At 40.8% G+C, this 24,897-nt stretch overlaps 1 protein-coding gene across 2 annotated transcripts in view; it reads right to left on the minus strand.

Moving 5' to 3' along the window:
• Positions 1-2,090: 2,090 nt before the first annotated feature.
• Positions 2,091-24,897, minus strand: part of FDFT1 (farnesyl-diphosphate farnesyltransferase 1) — a 28,201-nt gene continuing 5,394 nt past the window's right edge. The window contains exons 2-8 of one of the 2 annotated variants that reach the window (XM_084886365.1): positions 21,259-21,356; positions 20,333-20,516; positions 16,995-17,123; positions 13,854-14,045; positions 8,329-8,505; positions 6,863-7,015; positions 2,091-2,615 (exon numbers count right to left, since the gene is read on the minus strand). In XM_084886365.1, the coding sequence (XP_084742491.1) occupies positions 2,394-2,615; positions 6,863-7,015; positions 8,329-8,505; positions 13,854-14,045; positions 16,995-17,123; positions 20,333-20,516; positions 21,259-21,356 (1,155 nt within the window). In that variant the 3' untranslated portion in view covers positions 2,091-2,393. Of the gene's footprint in view, positions 2,616-6,862; positions 7,016-8,328; positions 8,506-13,853; positions 14,046-16,994; positions 17,124-20,332; positions 20,517-21,258; positions 21,674-24,897 lie in introns of those variants that run through there. The other variant, XM_084886364.1, reaches the window with a different exon arrangement.

The following is a 24,897-nucleotide window of genomic DNA, read 5'->3' on the forward strand; positions in this document are numbered from 1 at the left end:
GCACTATGGAACCACAGAATCAAGTTCCCACTCACCCACCTGGAAATAATGAGAGACCCATACCCGCTGACCTCACCCCCCATCAAGCTCCACTGGGTTGGTGCAACCTCAGGTTCCCCACCCCACCTGGCGCCACACAGCGTCAGGTCCCAGCTGATCACTCACCCCCACCTCTGCTGTGGGTACATCCGTCTTGTGATGATGTGGGGATTAATTTGCATATTACCTCTATTATCTAGGATTAAAGTGTGCTATAAAGGGCAGAGTTACAGGTTCAGCAAATGTTCAATTTAATTAGAATTTCAGACAATTTTTTTTAGTATGTGTGCTGCCAAAGCAAACAAGTATTGTCTCATGCGATATTTGGGATACAATACTTAAGTTTATCTGTTATAACTGGTTTTACCTTGCATTTCATCTGGCACTTTTAGTAGAGACATTTAAAGGAAAACATCTGAGGTCTCAAGAAAGGGAAGATAGGTGTGGGCCTGAGATCTAAGACCTCTGCACAGTGACAGTAAAAATTACACCTCTTTCCAGCTGAGAGGGACTAAGGTCACCAAATCACAAGTTCAGCAAGTCCCATAGATCATGCTGAGCCACGGGAGAAACTTCCAGGATGTCCACCTGGAACTTCAGAACTCACCTTAGACTTCACACAAATTTCTGTTCTAGAATCTCAACCCAAGTTTTGTTTTTGTTTTTGTTTTTGTGTGTGTGTGTGTGTGTGTTTTAAATATATTTTATTGATTTTTTTACAGAGAGGAAGAGAGAGGAATAGAGAGAAACATTGATGAGAGAGAATCATCGATCAGCTGCCTCTTGCATACCCCCTACTGGGGATGTGCCCAAAACCAAGGCACATGCCCTTGACAGGAATCAAACCCGGGACCTTTCAGTCTGCAGACCGACGCTCTACCACTGAGCCAAGCCGGTTTCGTCTCAAACCAAGTTTTGATGCTTTAAACCTCTTGGAAGATTGCTCTTGAGTCTGGTTCACAGCTGAATGACAGGTACATGGCAAGTCACTAGTTTGTCCAGGGATGAGCCTCAAATGAACCAATTATCTGAAGCTTCCCTGGACCGAAAAACTAAGCCAACTGTCCAGTGACGGCTGTCACAGGAGGAAAATCAGTGTGGGCATGTGTACAACAATGCAACTCCAACACCACTGCTGGAAAAACCTCAAATTCACTAAGTCACTTCATAAATGACTGCAGCACAGAGGAGGCTATATGCCACATACACCAAAGCACTACTGGCTTCTATAAAGCACTGGAACGCCCTACAAGGGATTCTCAGGCTGAGGGGCTTCAGGCACCCAAGTGGGGCCAGGTCTCCCTAGTCCAAGCTGAGAGCTCAGGGAGGCACTGTGGGTGCGAGTACATCAAAACAGCTGGGCCGGGTAAGGAGGAAGGTGAACACGGCGCTAGGAGAATTGGCTAAGTATCATTCAGCTTTCAAGCCAATCACCTAAACATGGTTTTTGCCTTTCTCGAGACTTCAGTGTATAAATTGGTACAAAAAGAAAAGCTGAATTTAAAACCCTGAAAGCAGCTAAGAGAACTGGTCAAAAGCAGAGAAGACTGGCAGCTAAGCAGGCTACCAGCTGGAGGGGTGGGGTGGCTGCCACTGGCCCCTTTCCCAGCAGCTCCTAGCTCCCAGCAGGCCGTCATGTAGGGGCCAGGCAACTGTGTCCTTATTGGTACTGCGCCAGGTGCCATCGTGGTACCATCTGTCCTTCAAGCACTAATTCCATATTTGAGTTCCTTTATCTGCCACACTCACCCAAGCTTTCAAGTGAACTGCATTTGACCACTGCAGAGTATTTCAATTCATTATTTTACAAAATCTCAAAAACAGCCTTGAAGAGACCAATCTTCAACAATGGGGCTAAGGCAATCTTTCTGAAAGTTAACCTCTTCAAAGAAAATACCAGAACACCCAGAAGTTCATTCCCAGTCTTCATGTGCAGAACATAGTCTGCCATTCTTAGGAAATAGAAAAATTACCTAGAGCTGTAAACTTCACAGATATTACCTTCAAATCAATGGAAGAAAAAATGAGAAAAGAAACAGTTCAAAGGTTGCTTCAAATTAAATACATTTAATTACAACTCTAGTCAGGATGCACACAGATCTGTCAGCGGGCCCAGTGCAACGACTTCCCGACCTGCACCACTGAGTGCTCCCCTCGGCCACCGAGCACAGGTGAGCACAACCCCCAGGTCCCAGGTGCTGAGGGTGAGGTTCCCTTTTATTCTCATCGCAGCTGCATGTCACAGTTTCCCAGGGTCTGAGCCCACAGAATTACAGGATTAAAGCAGGAGGGGAGAAAAGGGGACACCAATATCCATCCTTGAAAAAAAGGTCAGTCTATTTCATGTCAACAAATCAGTGTTCTCCGGTCTGAACATAGTCTTCTGTGACCTGAGACAGGGTACTCACGTACTGCCAGCTCAGGGCAGCCAGGAGCATGAGAAACGACAGGTAAAAGGGGGAGTAGTGGCTTCGGGAGGTCAGCTGACAGCTGGGAAGATTCTGTGTTCTGATGGTGGAGATGATCTGCCTTGTCTTACTGGAAGATGAATCCGAGTTGGGGATTCTGTGATAGATCTATTAAAAGGAAAAGACAGTAAGTGCTACTTACTGAGTCCTAGGACCCATATAAACATAGTGTGTTGACTTCTTAGAACAACTCCAAACAGGTAGGGATTTTATGCCCTTTTACTAAACAAAACATGAAAGTAGCAACCCAGGTCACTCCACTAATAGGGCAGGATATCAACCCAGGCCTGTGTAGTCCCAAAGCCTGCCTTATGGAGCAAGCAGGGGGGCCTGAGCCATGCTGCCCCGGGAGCCACTGGTCCTCAATGGTCATCCCTCCCCACACCTCCCACAGCCAGGAGCACAGCAGGTGCTTGGTAATGCCAGCATAGTTTCATATGACGAAGGGGAAACGATACCGGAAAGACTAGCAGACACATCTTAGGACAAGACTGAATCTGTGGGATGAGCAACAGACTGGATGAAGAAAGGCAAGAGCAGAAACAGGTCTCCTGAATCATCCTGAAGTCCTCCCTGTGCCTCCACACCTACCTCCACTGCAAACCTCTGGAACATCTGCTGAGCCCACTCTCCTCCTCCACACGCCTCCCATTACAGCCCCTGGTTCGGCCCCCAGGGACTCTCCTCTGGGTGATACCAGCCTCCAAATTGAGCTCCTGCCTCTATGCTGGACTACCAAAACCCACTCATCTGTTCTCCACAGCCAGAGACCTAAAACCTCTGCTTGACAACCTAAGGGGCTCCCTATTGCCAGCTAGTAAGGTCTGAGCTCCTGATGTAGAGCACAAGGCCCCAATTCCCTGAGCCCACCACACCCTTCCTTCTTCACACCCAAGAAACGAAGGCCTGTTGTTTTACTACTGCACACTGTTCCTTTCCTTGCTCACACCACTCCCTCTGCTGGAATGCTGCTCCCACATTCCTTTACCTGGCTCTTACCTATTGCCCAAGACTTAACTTTATCAATATGTCTTCTAGAACAGCTGTCTCCAACTGGTGGTCAGTGAGGTCCGAAAGGTTGGTGACTACTGGTTTAAGGAAACCTTTCGGAGCAAAGGTTGCTAACTAGTGGTCTGCGGGCCATTGGTGGTCCATAAGGTCCAAAAGGTTGCCAACCGCTGTGCTAGAAAACTTGCCTTGACATTCCTTCCCCGTTGGGCCTAGCGCCACTCTCCTGTACATAGTCCTACCTTATCTCTTACATTGAAATCATCTAGTTGCTCCCTAACTAGACTGCAAGCTCAAAAGCATTTCCTCTTATTCATCTTCTTACCTCCAACCTAGCACTGTGCCTGGCTCACAGAAGGCCCTCCATAAATGTTTACCGACTCAAACTGACAAAGCAGTTAGGAGGTTAGTAAGATAGGAAGTGATGATCTGAGCTGAGGAGTAGGCAGTGGGTGAAGAGCACAGAGCAGGAATTAAAGAAAAATAATTGTTTTCCAAATTTATTCTTGCCATCTTCCTTCTTCCCCACCCAAAAGCATAGCTGCAATTTCATATAACAAAGAAATAAAGAAATATGCTAGTTTTGTATAATATCTAATATTATGTTACAAAGGACAACTATATAGAGAAAAGAGAGATAGGGATAAAACTGTAATTCTTCAAAACAAAATTTAGATGATGGAACTATATACTGTAAGGACAAGGAATACAAAAATTAAAGGCCAAAATCCCCTTATATTTCTCCTCCTCAGCCATAAGCTAGAATAGTTACTTTTACACCTACTCTTATAAGCCTCTATATATTAGAATGCATAAAATGTCATATATGTAAACAATACTCAGACAGATTAAACAAAATATGTGATGCCCAAAATCAGAGGCCAACAATTTTTTTCTTAGAGAACCAAAAACTATTTGCCCTGCTGCAGTTAGTCCATTCTGCCACTGTGTTACCAGAAGCGGACAATGTGTAAAGCAACAGGCGTGGCTTTATTCTAAAACAAAAATGAGGTCAGCCAGCCATGAGGTCAACACTGTTACACTAAATCCAACTGTAAATCACACCTAGAATTTCATTCCAATAGTTAAGGAAAATACAAAATAAAACTGAATTTTAATATAGAACTGCCTACAGCATTTTAAGAAATGGGTTTCTGCCCAAACTGGTTTGGCTCATTGGATAGAGTGTCAGCCTGCAGATTAAAAGGTCCCAGGTTGGATTCTGGTCAAGAGTATGTACCTTGGTTATTGGCACATCCCCAGTAGGAGGTGTGCAAGAGGCAGCTGATCGATATTTCTCTCTCACCAATGATTCTAACTCTCTCCCTTCCTCTCTGAAAAAAGTCAATAAAATATATATTTTTAAAAATGGTTTTCTAAAAATTGATGATAAATAAAACTGAAACTAAAACATTCCCTGAACTTTGTACTACAGAAAAATGTTTCTAATTCATATAAATGAATAGTGCCCAGAATGCATTACAGTCATCCCTTGGTATATGCAGTAGATTGGTTCCAGGACCCTGCAAAGAGACCAAATTTCAAGGACATTCAAGTCCTTTATATAAAGCTAGAGGCCCGGTGCACGAAATTCATACCCTCAGTCCGGCCTGTGCTCTCTCGCAGTCCTGGAACCCTTGAGGGATGTCCACAATGGGCCTAAGCGGGCAGTCGGACATCGTTAGTGGTGCCACCACCACAGCTGAGCTTGCCAGCCGTGAGCCCAACTTCTGGCTGAGCAGTGCTCCCCCTGTGGGAGTGCACTGTCCACCAGGGGGCAGCTCCTGCATTGAGTGTCTGCCCCCTGGTGGTCAGTGCGCATCATAGCAACCGGTCATTCCACAGTTTGGTCAATTTGCATATTAGCCTTTATTATATAGGATGGCATAGTATTTGCATATAACCTAAACACATCCTCCTGTGTATACTTTAAATCATCTCTAGATTACTTATAACATCTAATATAATGTAATTGTCATGTAAATAGTTATTAGGGAATTGTTTAGGTAATAACAAGAAGAAAAAGTCTATATATCTTCAATATAGACAAACACACCATAGATTTAACTATACAGTACTTGTCAGCAACAACCTAACTTTTTTCCCTAATTACTTAAAAAAAATATTTTTTATTGATTTCAGAGAGAAAGGGAAAGAAAGAAACATCAATGAGATCACTGATGAGCTGCCTCCTGCACATCCTCTACTGGAATTGAACCCAGGACCCTTCAGTCCACAGGCTAATGCTCTATTAACGGAGCCAAACCTGTTAGGGCCATAATTACTTTTGATCTGTGGTTGGTTAAATCCCAAATGTATAAACAGAATTCGGAGGGCCAACTGTATCCAGTGTTGAAAGGTTAATTCAACCCCTTAGGATCATGAACATCATGGACCGAATAGGTTGTGAAGTCAGGAAGAACTGGGCCCAAATTATGGCTCCATTGGGGTTAGGGCCTCAAGTTTCCTTCACTTTAATACTATCAGCCTATTCAATTGCTATGCCAGGCTATGTGCTGGCCCCCAAATAAGTGCTGCCCATTTGGTGAACTGGACTGTCTCAAATATCATCAGCAGCAATATTTTGGTCATCCAGTCACTAAAAGAATTTTAGGATTTAAAAAAAAATTTGATTTTCTCTTGTACCCTCTACAGGTGCCTCTGGTATAAATGCTGGGGTCCAAAACTTGTCAGATAAAAGACAGAGAGGAAACACAGGAATATGTGCAATAGATATCTGAAGAAATAACAGTTTGTAGAATTCTGTTTTGGATGACCCCACTATTATAAATCACATCCCTATAAAGGTGTAACCAGGGGACCGGAAGGACGTAGAAAACTATTGACAGAGGTTATCTCTGGGAAGGGAGGAGTGAAACAGGTCATTTTATGTTTTCAAATACTTCTGTAGTATTTCAATCTTCAAAAGAACATATTAAGGCCTCCATTCTCCAGCTGGCAGTAGCCACCCCCAGCTCAGCTGAAAATCAAAAATGTCTCTAGATATTGCCAAAGGTCTCCTGGTGGAAGCAAAACCACTGCATTTGAGGACCACCATTCTAGGGCCTTGCAATTAGAGTTTTAGCCTTGAAAAAAAGCTCTTTTCAACCTAGTCATATTTTATTAGAGATTTCACTTTTACCCTCCCCCCCAACACATACACACACACACACACACACACACACACACACACACACACACACCAAAGACCACCAACTCCTACTTCTTTACTACATAACACAGTGAGCTGTTAGGGTCATCTAATACCCAAATGACATGTTTAAACAAGTGCACACCATTAAATCATAAAAATAGCTACAATTTATCCAAGTAGTTCAATAGCCCACCTCTTCCATGTATTGGTATATTATAGCTTTGACAGCTGGCATGTTGGTGGCATCCATCATCAGGGTTACTGCTTGTCCTTTTCGAATCTTCACTACCCCTTTGAACACCTGCTGATTATTATAACAGGCAGCCAAAGTAGCAATGGCCATTACCTACAGACAAGAAACAAGAGGACAAAAACACTAATTAACTCATTTCATTTCATAAAACAGAAGAAAGAAGTGGCTCTGTAGGCATTCATCATCATGAGAAGGCAAGAAAATCTTCTATAGAAAGAGCTGCCAAAGAACTAAGATGTAACTAATAACTAACCAAAAAAAATTCCCATGAAGAAAGTATGTCAAGACTTTTTACCCCCCCTCCTTTTTTCCCCCAACCACACAAAATAATTAAGTGGTCTTTGCAGTCTTAAATGATTCCATAGTTTAGTCATGAAAGTCCTTTTTTTATTTGGAAAAAACCAATGTAACATTTACCATGCTAGTTATTAGATCTAAAAAGTATTCTCCAAAAATATCTAATATGATTTTTCTATTTTGTTTTTCATCCTATTTTCCCTACAATGAGCATAATCATTATACGTTTAAAAATATCATAGTGGGAGGAGGGAGACAAAAGAAACCAAAGGTAGTTTCCCATGCTCAAAGGTAAATTTCAAGATAAATGAAAACCTAAATCAGGCACACAGGTCTTAGTTCCAAGAACCATTCCCTCCCTCCCTCCCTCCCTCCCTCCCTCCTTCCCTCCTTCCCTCCTCCCCTCCCCACCTATTCTGTCTGAAAATCAATGGAGAAACTTCCTCAGGTGAGGATTAAAAAAAATAAAACAAAAAAATAAATAAAACTGGTAAAAGTATTTTTTTAAATTGATGTCAGAAAGGAAAGGAGAGGTAGAGAGAGATAGAAACATCAATGAGACACACTGATCCCTGCACGCCCACATCCCTACTGGATGGAGCCTAAAACCCAGGCATGTGTCCTAACCAGGAGTCAAACCCAAGACCTCTTGGTCCATGGGATGACGCTCAATCCATTGAGTCACATCAGCCAGGCTGGTAAAGGCATTTTCAGTGTAAGTTCCTACAGCATCAAGGTGCTAGACCCATAAGATCAGTTTCTGTTAGCCTGAGTCTTAAAAATAGGACAGCAAATTTTAGGTGCTTCATTAAGACTTTTTCATGATAATAGCTTCACCTACTCAGCATTCCCCATAAATATAGAGAAGGAGCAGACTTCACCTTGAGGCTTAGCTGAGTGTGGTGGTTATAGGGCAAGGGGAAGTGTTTTGAAACACTGACTACCCCCAGCCAAAGAAAATAAACTAGAGTCATCTTTTTAAAGAACCATATTCCTGAATATAGCAGACCAAAATAGTAGATGCATTCTACCCACCCCCATCACTACCATCACCCCACTCCCTTTAACCTCTATTTCCCATATACAACAAGCACAGCCTTATTCCATACCTGAGGAATAGCGCAAAAGTTAAACACACTTTGGTTTCTAAGTCTGGAGAGATAGGTGATGACATCTGGAATGTGGTGCAGAGCATTGGTTATAAGTTCATTCAGACATTGTACGGCCACGTCAATATTCTCCGGCTTAGCAAAATCACCCAACTTCTTAACATATTTGCTCCAAACCTAGACAGATAAAAAGATCAAAAACAAATCAAGATGTGCATAGAGGAAAAATGTACAAGCAACATGAAAAGATCTTTGTGAATAAGAACTATTGATACACAGTTGAATCTTCTTTAGCTGCTGCCTCATCTTTCACCAAGATTTAGTCCATTTTAAACTACACCCAATGGCTATTTATAACTACAAGTCAAGGACTAATCACAACCCAAGAGAACATAAAGTACTTGGGAAAGTGTCCCTTTGGGACAATTAGTACAGCAAGAACTAAGCAATACTTTGATAGCCTCCAACTAAAGAGGCCTCCTGTAATCTAGAAGGGTCTATTCCTGAAAAAAATAACTAGATACACTCTGGGAAGGGAGGGTATGTATGGGAGGGGGGGTCATTGGTAAAATATGTACACAGATAATAACTTAATTAAAAAAATTAAATAAAAATAAAAAAATAAAAAATAACCAGATACATACAAGATCAGCTACAATGGTACAAGCTAAACATTCTCAAGATTGCCAGGCCTCAAAATAATTAATGTTTAACACTACATTCCCAATTCTGATAAGAATGCTACTGAACAACCATATGCGGGAAAAAGAGCTGGGTCTCTACTCTAAGAACATTACACCTCCTTGGATCTTGAAAGTGAAATAACAGCCTGTCCAGTGTGGCTCAATGACTGAATGTCATCCCATACACCAAGAGGTTGCCAGTTTGGTTTCTGGCAGGGCACATGCTGAGATTATGGGCTCAGTCCCCAAAAGGGGCATGCTGGAGGCAGCTGATAGTGATGCACTGATGTTTCTATCTCTTTCCCTCTCTTTAAAATTAATATAACATTTTTTTCTGAAAAAGTTAAATAACGTCCTCATTTTGGGATTTGCTTGAAAATCCTATATCTTATATAATAAAAGCCTAATATGCAAATCAATCCCCTGGTGGTCAGCACATGTTATAGTGAGTGGTTGAACTACCAAGGGGACAATTTGCATATCAGCCTTTTATTATATAGGATTCTCAAGCTTCCTAAAGAACACACTCCCCAGAATCAATGATTAGGCCTAAAAAGACTAAGAAATTCTATGGAAAGTCAAAAGTGTTATCCAATCTTAACCTGCATCTAAACCCACTAAGATTGATGGTACTGGAGAAAATAGGTTCTATGTCTCCATTTACCAAGTTCAGCAATTACTGACACCTGGCCAAACTTGTTCCCCTACCCCCGCCCTGGGATTATTTTAAATTAAAGCCCTGATATGTCAATTCATCCACAATTACTTTATTATGAATTTCTATAAGACTAGGGACCTTTCCTGTACACATCTTATCACACCTACAAATTAACAATGAATATTAAATACAAAATACAAGATATCTGGTCCAGCTGATGTGGCTCAGAGGTTGAACGTTAACCTATGACCTAAGAGACCACCAGTTTGATTCCTAGGGTGTACAGGAGGCAGCCAATCAATGATTCTTTTTCATCACTGATGTTTCTCTCTCTCCCTTCTTCTCTGAAATCAATAAAAATATATATGGAAAAAAATAAACAAAATCTCTACTGTTCAAATTATCCCACTGTTTCAATTTGCCAGCTCTTCTGAGGCCTCCCCTGCTTTCAAATGTTAGACATCATGCAGCCAGCCCTTGCTCTCTCCTGTGCAGGTGGCAGGACAGGTTTTGTCTGTGGTGTTGGTATATTTTTTGTACCCACTTGGAGTTCCTGGATGTGCTGTATTACTTAGTGTTTCTGAACATGTTATTCTGGGGCTAGATTCTGGGTGTGTGTTTTTTTGTTGTTTGTTTGTTTTTTAATCGAGTTGCTTTCATAGCTTTTTGTGAAAATTTGGAAAAATCCAAACATTAAGCTGCCATCATGATCATCATTTTTGCAAAATTTAAAATTCCAGCTAGTAAATGCAGAAAGCATGATAGAATTAGGATGGCACCACTTGGCGTGTGAAATGATAATGGATCTAGATAGTGACCACAAAGGAAAAAGAGAAAGAATCCATGACTTTATAAGGAAAAGAAAATCAAGTTATCCTTAGACTGTTCTACAGCCAGCTGAAAAATCTGCTTCTTTATTTTTTAAAAAAAATATATTTTATTGAGTTTTTACAGAGAGGAAGAGAGAAGGATAGAGAGTTAGAAACATCGATGAGAGAGAGTCATCGATCAGCTGCCTCTTGCACACCCCCTACTGGGGATGTGCCCGCAACCAAGGTACATGCCCTTGACCGGAATAGAACCCGGGACCTTTGAGTCCTCAGGCCGACACTCTATCCACTGAGCCAAACCGGTTTTGGCAAATCTGCTTCTTTAAAACAGAAGAAAACTGGAGTAACAGATAGGATACTAAAAAAATGTGAGCTCAAGGCTTTACATCCAGAGAAGCTGTCCTTCAAATAAAAAGGACACATGACCAATACGTATAAACGTAGGGAATTATGTTCTGTTGGGTCTTTCCTGTCTACCTGAGCATAAGCTCTAGTAAACCAAAAGGATTAGACACCAACATACAGACGGATGGCGAGCATAAAGCTAAGACTAAATAAGTGAGGAAAAGGAGATATAGTAGGTAATGGCTACCTGATCTGACTGTTTAGGTACAAATACAACCATAAAAAATAGGCCATTAGGCTAGCGTATATAAAAAAGTTTTCAGTTGTTGTCAATAATCATACTTGGTTGAAAATCCACATATAACTTTGACTCCCCCCAAACTGAAATACAGTCATCCCTTGATATCCAAAGGGGATTGATTCCAGGACCCCAGTGGATACCAAAATTTAAAGATGCCCAAGTCCCTTGTATAAAATGGCACAGAATAATACACTCTGCCCTCCACATACATGGATTCTCAAAGGCAGATTGAAAATACTGTTGGTTGAATCATGGAATGCTGGAGAAATCCAAGAATACGGAGGACTGACCATATATTTATTGAAAAATAATCAGCATATATTCAGACCTATGCAGTCCAAACCCATGTTGTTCAAGGGTCAACTTGTAGTTCTTTTTGTGTTTCTATTTTACAGAAGAGGGAGGTGGAATGTATGCAGTACTGCAGAAGTGGTGCTCCTCTGAGGCAGTATGGCATGCTGGGTAGGTACTGGGCTGACTCAGAACACTGAGGCTTCCCTTCCAGGCAACCACTAACTCACTGAAGGTCCTTAGGATTGTTTTCCCTTTTCTGAGCCATGGTTTCAAAGGGTGCTCAAGAGCTCTTTCTCAACGCTGGCTGCATATTAGAGTCATCTGGGAAGCTTGAAAAACTATAAAGTCTGAGGTTGGGGTAAGTTTAATGTGAAATTTTCTCTTAAGGGTAGGATGGATCCTCTCCTCAAATGTTTAAGGATCATTTGCATCTTTCTCTCTGTGAGCTATCTGTTCTTATCTCTTTGCCCATTTTTCTACAGGACACTTGGAATTATTCTTAACTCCTAGCATTTAAAAAAAAAATATTAGGAATATTAACTCTTTATTTGCGATTTAAGTTGCAAATATTTTCCCTCTTTGACACCTGCCTTTTTCACTTTAAAAGCACTTGGTTTTACAGCCGCATAAATACAGAGATCAGATTAATGATTGCCAGAGGGAAGGAAGGTTGGGAGACCGGGTGAAGAGATTAAGTACAAATTGGTACCGTGTTTCCCAGAAAATAAAATATCCTCCGAAAATAAGACTTACTTACAGGTTTCCCTCTCAGTGAAATATAAGGCATCACCTTGAAAATAAGACCCCCCTAGGCTCTGTCTCAGAATGCTATTGCTAAACATGAGAGATTTGGTCCACTGATTCTGAAAGAAATGGATTCACAAGAAATTCACCAGGAAATTCAGGAACTGGATTGTTATGATGATGTTCCAGAAGATGATGACATGACTGTCATTGAATAAATGAGTAAATTCTTGATACTGTAGGATTCAGTTTGTCTGGTTTGTGTTGACAACTACCATACTACCGTACCGTATACAGGTAATAAATTTCCTTTATTTTCATTTAACAATAAATGTGTACCGTATTCTTCTTTATTGAAAAATAAGACATCCCCTGAAATAAGACCTAGCAAAAATTAATATAAGACACTGTCTTATTTTCAGGGAAGCAGGGTAGTAACAAAACAGTCATGGAGATTTAAAGTACACTATAAGGAATATAGTCAATAATATTGTAATAACTATGTATTGTGCCAGATGTGCATTGAAATAATGGGGGCCCACTTTGTAAAGTATGCTTGTCTACACCTGAAACTATTACAAAATAAAGTTGAATGTAGTCCTAATCGGTTTGGCTCAGTGGTTTGGCATCAGTCTAAGGACTGAAGATCGGGGTTCAATTCTGGTCAAGAGTATATGCCTGGGTTACAAGCTTGATCCCCAGTACAGGGCGTGCAGGAGGCAGCCAATTAATGCTTCTCTCTCATCATTGATGTTTCTATCTCTTTCTTCCTCTCCCTTCCTCTCTGAAATCAATAAAAATATATTTTACAAAATTGAATGTAGCCCTGGCTCAGTGGATAAGGCATCAGCCTTTGGATTGAGGGTTCCAGGTTCAATTCCAGCCAAGGGCACATGCCTGGGTTGCTACCTATGGAAAGCAAAAGGTAAATGCTGGGAGAAAATCAGCAAATAGTTATAAGGTTCTCTAGCTTTCCTTCTGAATAAAAATCAATTTGTCAAAGCCTTTCCTTTTCCTATTTTTTAATTGTTAAAGATCAACTCTTGTCTGTTAAATGAGCATCTGTAGTTTTTGCCTATCTAGCATACTTCCCCTCTATTTTTTAAAATAAATCTTTATTGTTGATATTACAAATGTCCCCCTCTTCTCCCCCACTGACCCCCTCCATTCTACCCCTACCCCCCACCTTCAGCACCCTACTATCTGTGTCAATCTTTCCCTCTTCTTGCTCTAGAATCCTTCTTGCTTAGAAGGGTGGAGGTGGCCAGGAATCCATTGTGTGTGTGTTGGGAAGATATAATCCAGGTCTGGACAAAGTACTCAGCCCTCTGGTTCTAGTAACTGATTGAGAGAACCATGCCCTGTGAATCAGACCTTCCTAAGAACTTTTTTTAAGCCAGTAGGTTGTGAGTCATGGATTGTTATAGCCCCCCTTGGAGAATGCCTGCCAAGAGAAAGGACACAGAGCCTGATTCACAGTCTGAACCCCTGGATTCAGCCAATCTATCTACAAGAAGCAAACTAAATCTTAGCCTACCTTATACATTCTCTTATGTTGTTAAAGGTACTTTGATTTGCATTTCTGTCACTTGCAACCAAAGGAGTTTAATGGGATTTGTTATCAGAAAGTGTTTTAAATTATTTTCCCCCATGTCCCCTGAATTTGTTACCTCTCGAGGCCAGAACTCTCTTCCTTCTTTCTGATCTTCTAGATAATCACGAATGATGTTTGTTTTCTGCAGAAACAGGCCCATGGAGTTGGCACACGCTGTGTCTTCACCAACTAAGGGGTCTTCTAATTCTGAGGCCGAGAACAGACGAGAAAGGCCAATTCCCACCAGCCCGGCAACATAGTGACAGTACTGTAAAAGATTAGTTTTAAAGTACTTTAATAATAAATTTTTTACTAAAATGAAAATACTAGAGATCATTAGCTACAAAAGTAGAGTCTCCAAACAGAATGTATAAGATCTCATTTTGATTAAAAATAAAAACAAAAACAATATACACTATGTTCATGTAAGGACTAGAAAACATCCTAGAAGGATGTGCACAAAAGATTTAACAAAAGTAACCTCTGGCTGGTGTTATCTTTTTTTATTACTTGCATTTTCTATATTTCTAGAATAAAAGGTTATTTAAAAAATAAACTAGTACAGTAAACCTTTTATATCCAAAAGTGGGAGTGAAGGCAATGAGGGAATAAAATATATTCTAATAGAAACTTGAATATGGAGTCTAATCTTGAAGACATTTCAAGATTATGCAGTATCTCAAAATCCTCATTATACAAAAAAACAAAGGAGTACCAGGATGTTCTTAAACTGTTTTAAGCACTTTGTACAGGGTGGGGCAAAATAGGTTTACTATTGTGAATATTCAAAACACAAAGAATTATTTATTAATTATTGTATTATTTCCATACAAACAACTGTAGACCTCATTTTGCCCCATCCTCCTGTATATACAATCTCACAAACACTGTTTGCAGAACATACTATTTTTTAAAATACTGTATATATATACATATTTTTTTTTACAGAGAGGAAGGGAGAGAGATAGAGAGCTAGAAATGTCGATGAGAGAAACATCGACAAGCTGCCTCTTGCACACCCCTTACCGGGGATGTGCCCGCAACCAACGTACATGCCCTTGACCGGAATCGAACCTGGGACCTTTCAGTCCGCAGACCGACGCTCAACAGCTGAGCCAAACCGGATTTGGCTGCAGCACATACTGTTATCACTTTTTCAGTGAAACTGAGGCAAAGAAGTTGATTAACTTGCCCAAGATCGCTCATCTGGGAAGTTAAAGCCACACATCTGGGAAGGCAGAGACCAAGGATTCAAAGCCAAGTAGTCTGGCTTAAGAGGCAGGCTTAGCAACTTTCCTCAAACTGCTGTTCTCTAAAAGGGTAAGCTAATAATTATCAAAGTATTTACCCATAAAAGTGGTTTGTCAAAACTATCTTTCCCTGAAGAGTATTCTCCAAAGCAACTTAATGCAATGCTTTTCTAAAATGAATGTCCACTAGACAATTAGAAGTGAGGAGTAGTTCAAGAAGGACCCTCTGGAGAGAGTTATGTAAAGTATCTCTGATTGAAAGTAATACAAAGCCAGATACTAGTCAAGGAGAAAGCACTTGAAATATGTTCCAGGAGCGGAAGACTCTGAAAAGAGTAAAGATGTGCAGGAATTAGAGAGCTGGAAATGAGTTGTGGGCAACTACAAAAAAAATTTAAAAGAATTACTAGAAATTAAAAACATTAGGTACATGCATAGTGCTGTCCAAGGAGAAGTATATTTTCTTTGAAGATAATAGTTCTTTGGAAAGAAATACTCCTAGAATGAAAATATTCATCATTCTCCAAAATTGAAGGAAAAAATAAAATCCTTTTAAAATCAATTTTATCTGATCAGAACTTCTATTTAACAACTTATAACTCAGTTTCCTGGCAGATCTGCACAGCAATAAAAGAAGTTACTATGCAGATAACCAGTGCTGATTCTTGGCCAGGAGTTTTGCTTTAACTTTAAATTCATAAACTGATATTCCAGCAGCAATTAAACGCTTGCTAACTTGGGAAGCATTGACCAGCAGTTTCAAAGATGTTGCCATCAAGTTCTGAAGCTTGAAAATTAAGATGCCAGACCTTGGACTTGCACTCACTCAATGAATAGTAGTAACATCTATGCACTATTAGATTGTGATTCTAATCTAAGCACTATAAAGATACAAAATATGTACACAGTTTAGATGTTTGAAACCTCTTTGCTTCCACTGGGATGACAAATTAAATCTCATAAGCACCACTCTATGAACAATGGGCAAGCCTCCTTCCTCCTACCTTGTGTTTTGATATTTACTTTAGTCCCCATGGTCAATTAGGTCACTTTGTCTAGGTAAGCACTTTCCCAGCCCCTAACTCCTACCCTGATCAACATCTTTCACAGCTGAACGTCAGAAAGAAAAGCCATTCCCACACATATTTGCTTATAACCACAATACAAATTGGGGGATGTCAAGAAACTTGGAACATTTCATATTGTCTTATGTCTGTAAGGAGAGGATGGGAAAGTTCTAGAGAGGTACTCACCCCTTAGCATCTATAATCCAAAGTTAATACCTGTAAATTTTCATGAACTAGTTGTATTTCTAAGGAAACATACATAATCTAACAGTTTAGAAGTATTCTTATATTAAGATGGAACTTGAAATGACTCAGATACTAAGATATATACACACATACACAGTCCATAATGGAAAGAAGAAAATAACAAAAAATACATTTTTAAGATCTGAATACTAATATCTCTATACTACATGAAGTAATCTGGCCATTTACCTAAAATTTCACAGCAAGTCAGAAACACTTTTATAAGCTTAATGTCTGTACCTCTGGGATGAGTTGTATCTACTTTGGCCTACTAGAGACCCAGTGCATGCATTTGTGCTCTAGTGGGGCCTGGCCTGTGGGTTCTGGCTGAAACAAGCTCTCCAACATCCCCTGATGGGTCCCGGATTGTGAGAGGGCGCAGCACAGGCCAGGCCCAGGGACTCCAGCAGTGCATGAATCTATGAATCAGGGACTCCAGTGCATAAATAAGTGGAACAATAAATCAATGTCTCTCTCTCTCTCTCTCTCTCACTAATTAACAATAAGTAAAATTCATTTTTAAATGACAAAATAAACAGATTGTAAAACCAGAAAACCTGGAACTAGTGGATAACTTTCTCCTTCTGAACTTCATGATGAGGACTGCCAGATCTGTCTTATGCCCCCCACACCGCTTTATAGGGACACACTAACCTTGTCCCACTCCTCTTCAGAGGTCACGTCCTTATTCAAAAACTCCGCCATCCCAAATCCCATTTTCCGGCAAATGTCGACAATCACTGTTTGATATTTCACAGCCAGATTTCTAAACTCGAGGGAGATCTGAAAGGGAGATATAAAAAACAGAAAATATATATTTACAATGGGAACCAACATGGTACCTATAGATCATAAAGCAAAGCAGTAGTAAACTTATAAAGGCGCCCAAATGATTCATCTATAAGCCTAACATCTAGATTATGCCTACCTAACATCTAGATTATTTTCCGGCGTATAAGATGATTTTTGAAACAAAAAAAAGTCAACCGAAAATCGGGGGCAAAAGACCAAAATTGCACAAAAATTACCTGCAGATCTTGATGGCAAAGTAAGTCTTTTCTTTGAAGTGGCGAGGTAGTCTTATACAGTGAATATAGGCCTAAACCTATGTTTTAACTGCAACATTAGGGGGTCATCTTATACGCCAGAAAATACGGTAACTAACATCAACATTTCTACATATTGCTGGAACCGGTTTGGCTCAATGGATAGAGTGTCGACTTAGGGACTGAAAGGTCCCAGGTTTGATTCCAGTCAAGGGCATGTACCTTGGTTGCGGGCATAGCCCCAGAAGGGGGTGTGCAAGAGGCAGCTGATCAATGACTCTCTTTCATTGATGTTTCTAACTATCTCTCTCCCTTCCTCTCTGTACAAAATCAATAAAATATATTTTAAAAAAACACTTCTACATATTGAATAATAAACTCAGTAAATTTAAAAAATATTAAAATAGAAGGGTCTAAAAATGCTAGTTTCTAGACTCAAGAAAATTCATAGTCTCACTATATATATACCCATCTTTCTAATATTTAATAATTGATATGCTTCAATATAAAACTGAGCATAAATGTAATTTTAGGAAGAATGCTTCATTTCAGATAAACCTCATAGAAGATTCATTTGTGCTAATGTATTTAGTACTTCCTATGTAATAAGCACTGTCTAGACATGGGACAACCAGCCAGAAATGACCAGAAACTCACATCCTGCAGAGTTTATATTCCAGTGATCAGCCAACCATATTCTATCATCAGTTCCCAAATTTGTATCACAAAACTAGTGTTTCCTCCACTATAAGGCCACACTTTTTAACTTTTACACAACTCTCATTCAGAGACATGCTACACAATATTTTTTCCCATAGCCCAAGCTCTTATGTAAAAAAGTACTATTGATGTTTTTAAAATTCATTGCTACTGCAAAATACCTTAAGTTAAAAGAAGTGTTTATAAGTTACTTTAATCTGCATCAAAAGTGAGAAATACTGATCTGTGTTTACAGAAAGGTTAGAAAAACTTCCTCAGGAAATCCCTCAATTTAAGGACCTGGGGGAAAAGCAGCTGGTTGCAGGACACCAAAGGGATTCAGAAGTCTAAGATACTTTAGGGTTACTCTATGAACATCAACTATTAACCCCCCTCCCCCAATTCCATAAAAAAATAAACCCACTTTCTCCAGAACTTTCTTTCTACAACAGCTGCTCCAAGCAAAACCAAAGGCAATTCCTGTTGTGAACTGAAACAAATGAGCAAGTCTACCAAAGGTTATTTGGATCCCTGAGTCTCCCTAAGATCGGTTCTTTCAACAGATCCTTGGCCAGGCCAGTTCTATTTATAAGAGAGGAAAGGCCAGTGGCATGGGGGAGGAGCAGCAGCAGCTCAGACTTAAAAACAAACACTCCAAAACAAACATTTCACTGCTAAATTTGAGCCATCCCCTCCAACAACTCTTTGGTACTTGTTACATAATTATACATTCTATAAATGAAAACAAAAATATCTAGGAAAGAGTGGCAATGAAGAGCTTTGTGTTTTCCGGGAAACTTGAGGGAAGGAGAAAGCACTGCAGACTCGCTCCAGACTCCGAGCCCATTTCACATATTCTCTAATATTAACAAGTTATGCCCAATGAAGTGAGCCAGGACCTATTTTTATTTTATTATTATTATTATTATTATTTTACCCCTCCAGGTGATTCTGTTTCACAACTGCTACAGATTTGCAGGTTCTTGGGGTGATCCCAAGTGCATGAAGAAAAGATACTAGGAAAGCCCACTAGTATAACGGAGAAACCTGTGAGCTCTAATTCCTCACCTAATTATTTTTCAGATCCTTTTCCTTTCTTCTTTTATATTGTATTGCACTGTATCAACTCTCGTTATTCTTCAGACTTTTTTCTTATTTTGTATAGTATTTTTGGCTTTGACACTGAAGACATAATCTCAGTAATCTGAACCAGCCCTTGCTCCAAAGGAGTCTTTCTCATTCTTTTATGATTGGATTCCTCTCCTCTCCACTCAGGAATATAGATTTCTTTCAATAGCAAGAGCCATATAAGAATCATTCTTCCCCCAGAATTCTGGCAACTGTGTACATACAGAAGGGCTTCTTTGGGCTCTTAGGGAACATGAGAATTTGCTATATCAAAACTTCATAAGATATGAGGAAATCACTTATTTTTGTATAAGACATGCAAATCCAGAAAAGCAGGACCTTGCCCCATGTATCACATCAACTTGTGGGATTTCCTAAAACTCGAGTTTTAATTATAACTCACTTTACTCCAACAGAATGGACCGAACACCTAATTACTTCCAGAATACTCAGTATGTGGCAAGGATTATTATAAGTAACTTAGACATGTGAGCTTATTCAATCCTGGTAGCTTTAATGTTACAAATGAGAAAACTGTGACACCAAGAAGTTAAGGAACTTATGCAGCATCACAGCGCTACAAGCCACAGAGGATCTCTTGCTTTTCAGTCCTCACCCCAGCTGCTGCGTGTCTGCTCCCTACGCCACAGCTGCTGTCCATGCTATCAGGCTTACAGTACCCAAGTCAGGGTACTGCATTATAGTGAACAGGTTTTGTGGGTTAGCTTGAGAATCCATCTTTTATGACACTGGAACTCGAAGGCATCTTCCCACAGGAGTCAACATGGGACTTCCAAACACTCTACCAATAATAACAGTAGCTAACACCATTCTAAGAACTTTATTAACTCTTAATCTTCACAATACTATGAAGTAGGTACTATTATCTCTCTGTTACAGATTTTTAAAAGTGAGGACTGGAAAGGCTTTGTAACTAAGCACCAGTTAGTAAGTGGGAGAGTTGGGGCTCTAACCCAGACAGTTTAGCTTAGCAATCACATTATATTGCATTGCCCTCTGATTGCTTATTTAACTGTTCTCTACAGGTATGCAGGCTACTGACATTGCATCATCAGTTATAAAATAACCACAGGCAGAAGAGATCTCTAATTCCACTACCGTTGGGAAGTCCTCTAGCACTTGTCGATCCTTCTCCTTGCTCTCCGTGAACCGCCAGTCAGGTTCATAAAGATAAGAGTGAAAGTTGTATAACAGTGGGATTTTTTTTTCTATACTGATGGTCATGTCATCTTCCAAAGTGTCCAGGGCTCGGAGAACCAGATAAAATATGCATACTGCATGGCTGTAAAAAAGGAAGAACTATTAATGCATTGGAACAAACTTCCAAAGGTATTTATTTTGAAATAACAACTCATTTATAGCAGGTCATTTTCTAAACCCTTCACTCTGCAGAACTATGAAAGAACAGCCAGCCTTTCATACTTGAAATATCTTAGTTTTCTGTTCTTAGATGGTAGCAATGGACTTCTGTGGTTTATTTATAAAAATAAAATAAAATAAACTTATCAGCTATGTCATTACTACTCCCAGATTGAGTTACGATGAACTAATGTAGAATTGTACAAAGGCCAAAGACCAAATGTTTAGATGGAACTAATATTTTTCAGATAAAATAAAAAGACACAACATAAATACTATCATACATAAAGGCAATTGGTTTAAATTCATGTATAAATGTAATCTGCAGAGGCAACTTGAAAAAAATTAACCCGGTAAACTAGAAATATAGAGAAGTCTAAGTGAAGCCAAGAAAAATGCATGGCATGCTCAGAAACAAGTTCACGGGCCAAGGCTAAGAAAGGTTAATAAACATTCCCCCCACCCCTCCCTTGAAAGAGCTGGGCGTGCAGGAACAGTATTAGATGGCGAGGTGCCTGGAAGGGCAGCCTAACTAAACAAACACCTGGGAACATTTCCTTTACTGAAGTGGCACACATTAACCAGCCACGAGCGCCCAGTGCAATGCTAGGGGCTGTATCAACAAGTTGCTTGTAAAGACTCCAAGCGCTCTAGGAGCCACTCACCGCATTTCTTCATCCAGCGCCTGGATAACAGCTGCAAAACTGCGACTGGTCTGGCGCAGGTACTTGTAACAAGTTTTCAAGCTGCTGCTGAGCGAGTCCTGCGGGCAGAGAAGACACACGGAGGTAGCAGTGGTCGAGGAGCAGGAGTGGGCCGGGGGCAGGAAGCCGGCAGCCGCTGGACGCCGCAGCCAAGCGCAGACGCCCTCTCCCCGAGTCCAGTCCTTGGAAGGCCAGGGGCAGGAGCGCGAGGGGGTGCCCGCGCCCTTCGGCGCCGCGGCGGGGCTCAGCACCCAGGTCCGCTTGAAGAGGGACATGGCCTTGGTGCCGCAGGCGGCTGCGGCCATCAGAATTGTGCAGCCTGAGCAACGTTTTTCCTCCATAGACCCGAGCGGAGCTGGGAGGCGCCCACCGACGGGGCGGGGCGGGCTCTCCCTCCACCTTAATAGGCCGGGGGCTGGCCGAGCTGGGAGTGAATCCCGCCCCGCGCCCCGAGGCCGGCCCCGCCCCACGGCTGGCCATGCCCCTCGGCCTCTGGCTGGCAAACCCTTTCATTGCATTCTCCTTCTCCCCAGAACACACAGGCTGCTAACGAAACAGCCCACATTTAAATAGCTTGCTTTTTCCTCCGTGACAGCATCTCTCCGCGGGCAAACTTTAGTCAAAACTCCCTTGAGTCCTCCACATTTGCACTTGTGTGTCTATCTTTGCATCGCCCAATTTTTGCAAAAATCCTGCTAATATGCTTTGGCCAAACTTCCCAAACCTGGGTACCAGACCAGCCTTGGTCTGACCGGGCTCCTCCCCCGCCATCCCCCAGCAAGAATCCCATTAAGTCTTTGTGCCAGAAAGCTCTTGTCCCAGATGTTTCCTCTTAGAAATTTTCCCTCCAAAGACCCTTCCACTCTGCCTGCTCCTTGACTTTTCCTTGTATTCAGAATTGAGCCTAGTTCTATAATGAGATTTCTTTCCCCTATTGCAACAGCTTTTTAAAGTAAAATCTGTTTTCACCACTTTAACTACTTGTACAGCTGTTTTTTCTTTAACACCTGGTAATCGTATACTAGTCTCTGGAAAACTAGTTATTCCTTTTAAGATGTCTTTCCCCTTTCAAATCAGTGAGCTGTAACGAGCTGCTTCGTGAAATTTATTCTTTCTTAAGGAAAACAAGTACTGTTTTTCCAGAAAAAAAAAACACACACACAAAAAACACAACAAACCATATTCTGATATGCAAGCATAAAAGAAAGAATTGCTGTGTATGTGTGTCATTTTATAGAGATTATATTTTAGAGTTGTTTTATTATTACAGGAAAATTGAAAGTGTAGAGTTCCCAATATACATTCCTACATGCCCACAATCTCCCCCACATTCTTTTAAAAAGAGAAGTGGAAAATATTTGAAGTATCTAACAGGAGAGGTTAAAAAATACATACGTCATATCCACTGGATATCCTATAGTCACTTTGAAATGTTAACATTAAACACTAGACCCTTGCCCTTGCCAGTTTGGCTCAGTGGATAGAGTGTCAGCCTGTGGGCTGAAGAGTCCAGGGCACATGCCGGGGGTTTCAGGCTTGATCCCCAGCAGGGGGCATGCAGGAGGCAGCTGATCAATGATTCTCTCTCAGAATGGATGTTTCTATCTATCTCTCCCTCTCCCTTCCTCTCTGAAATCAATTTTTAAAAATCCTATATAACAAAGAGCTAATATGCGAATGGTTGTCATGCTGGGGGCCCAGGGACCTGAGGCCAGGACGGGGGACCTGAGGCTGTGCCCTGCGGGGCTTGAAGGGGTGGGGCTGGCTGGGTCTTAGTCTCTCTCAATTACAAGGCTCCTGCAGGTAGGCCAGGACTTGATTCTGGGTCCCGTGGCATGTCCCAGAAGTCCACTCTCTAGACCCAAATATGAACCCTACAAACTCTCTGACTTCAGATTCTCAGATCCCTGACCTATTATTTTTCTTTATAGTATTTATCTCCATCTGAAATATTGTATATTTGCTTTTCCCCCATTCTCTCTTCCACTAGAATCTAAGTTTCATAACAGAAAGGTCTTCACCAATCTCGTTCACCATTGCTATCTCCAACACCAGAACAATATCTGGCATAAAATTGGTAGCCACATATTTGTTAAAGGAAGGGAAGGAGGGAGCAAGAAAGCTAATACACAACATAATTGGGAAGGGAAGTCAGCAACTAGGAATCGGGAAGTGCCTGCTATGTGCTGGGAGCACATGTGACAGCGCTGGCATCTGATCAGCTGTCTGGGAACAGTCAAAGCCTATGCTCTTTATCCCACCCAGGTGGCCTCCAAACTAGAAACAGGGTGGTCTTCAGACACACCTCAGTTGGCATCCTGCAACCACCACTTAGGAGCTTAGCAGCTGGGTGACCAACAAGTTATTTAATTACTTTAAGCTACCATTTCTTAATCTACAGAATGTAAGTAACAATAGGCCTATCTCTTTAGGGTTGCGGTTGAGATTGACTAGGTGTGGAAAATAAAATGGGTGCACAATTTTATGGCTCTTTCAATTAGAAAATGGGATCTTTCTCTACATCCCTGGGCTCCCCCTGTGACTTTTTTTTTGGGCCAACAAGTGGCAAATGCGACTCAAACAGAGACTTGAAAAGTGCATGCACACTGGGCTTTGCCCTCATCTAGTCGCCATGTGGAGTCCTGAGGCTAGCCTGTTGGATGATGAGACACATATGGCCCAATCTCCCCTTGACAGGCCAGCCTACAGTCTGCAAACCACTGGATTATCCAGCCACAAGCCAAATAGTTCAGCTGAGCAAACCAGTAGAAATCAACCAAGCTGGCTCAGACCAGAAGAACTCCCCAGGTTCCCTAGAGCAGTGTTTTTCAACCTTTTTTGGGCAAAGGCACACTTGTTTCATGAAAAAAAATCACGAGGCACACCACCATTAGAAAATGTTAAAAAATTTAACTCTGTGCCTATATTGACTATATATAAAGTAATTCTCTTGAATAGGAATCAAACACAAAGAAAGTATTTTATAATTACTTTATTATGAAATATTAAGTAAACAAAATAGTGAAAAGTTATAAAATTCTTGTCTTGTCTGCACCTACGGCACACCAGGCAACATCTCGCGGCACACTAGTGTGCCGCGGAACAGCGGTTGAAAAACGCTGCCCTAGAGAATAGTGAACTCAATTATGGTTGTTATTTTAAGTCACTGATTATTTTTAGTTAATTGTGATAAGTAAACATAATAACATTTATTATTTAAACATTTTTAAAGCGTGCAGTTTAATAATATTAAGTTTATAAGGACACATTGTCCTGCAACCAATCTCCAGAACTGAGTCACCATCAATAAATGTTAACCATTATTATGAACTTCAAGCCCTAAAGTTTTGGGGTTTCTTATTCAATGAAAGCTAACTGATACACTGAGGTAACAGACTTGAAAAGCTTAGCACAGTTCCTGGCAAACATAGGAACTCAATAAATAATGGCTATTATTATTATTAATTTGGTCACACTAACTCTCAATGTAATCTCCTAATCCCACTCACCTGCCAGATGAGTATTCCAAAATATAGCTTTCATCATGACATAGTTCTGCTGTTAACCATTACCTGTGTTACCGAATACAGCTCAGCTTTT

This window comes from Pipistrellus hanaki (assembly GCF_964339955.1).
Source record: "Pipistrellus hanaki genome assembly, chromosome: 5".
Classification (NCBI taxonomy): domain Eukaryota; kingdom Metazoa; phylum Chordata; class Mammalia; order Chiroptera; family Vespertilionidae; genus Pipistrellus; species Pipistrellus hanaki.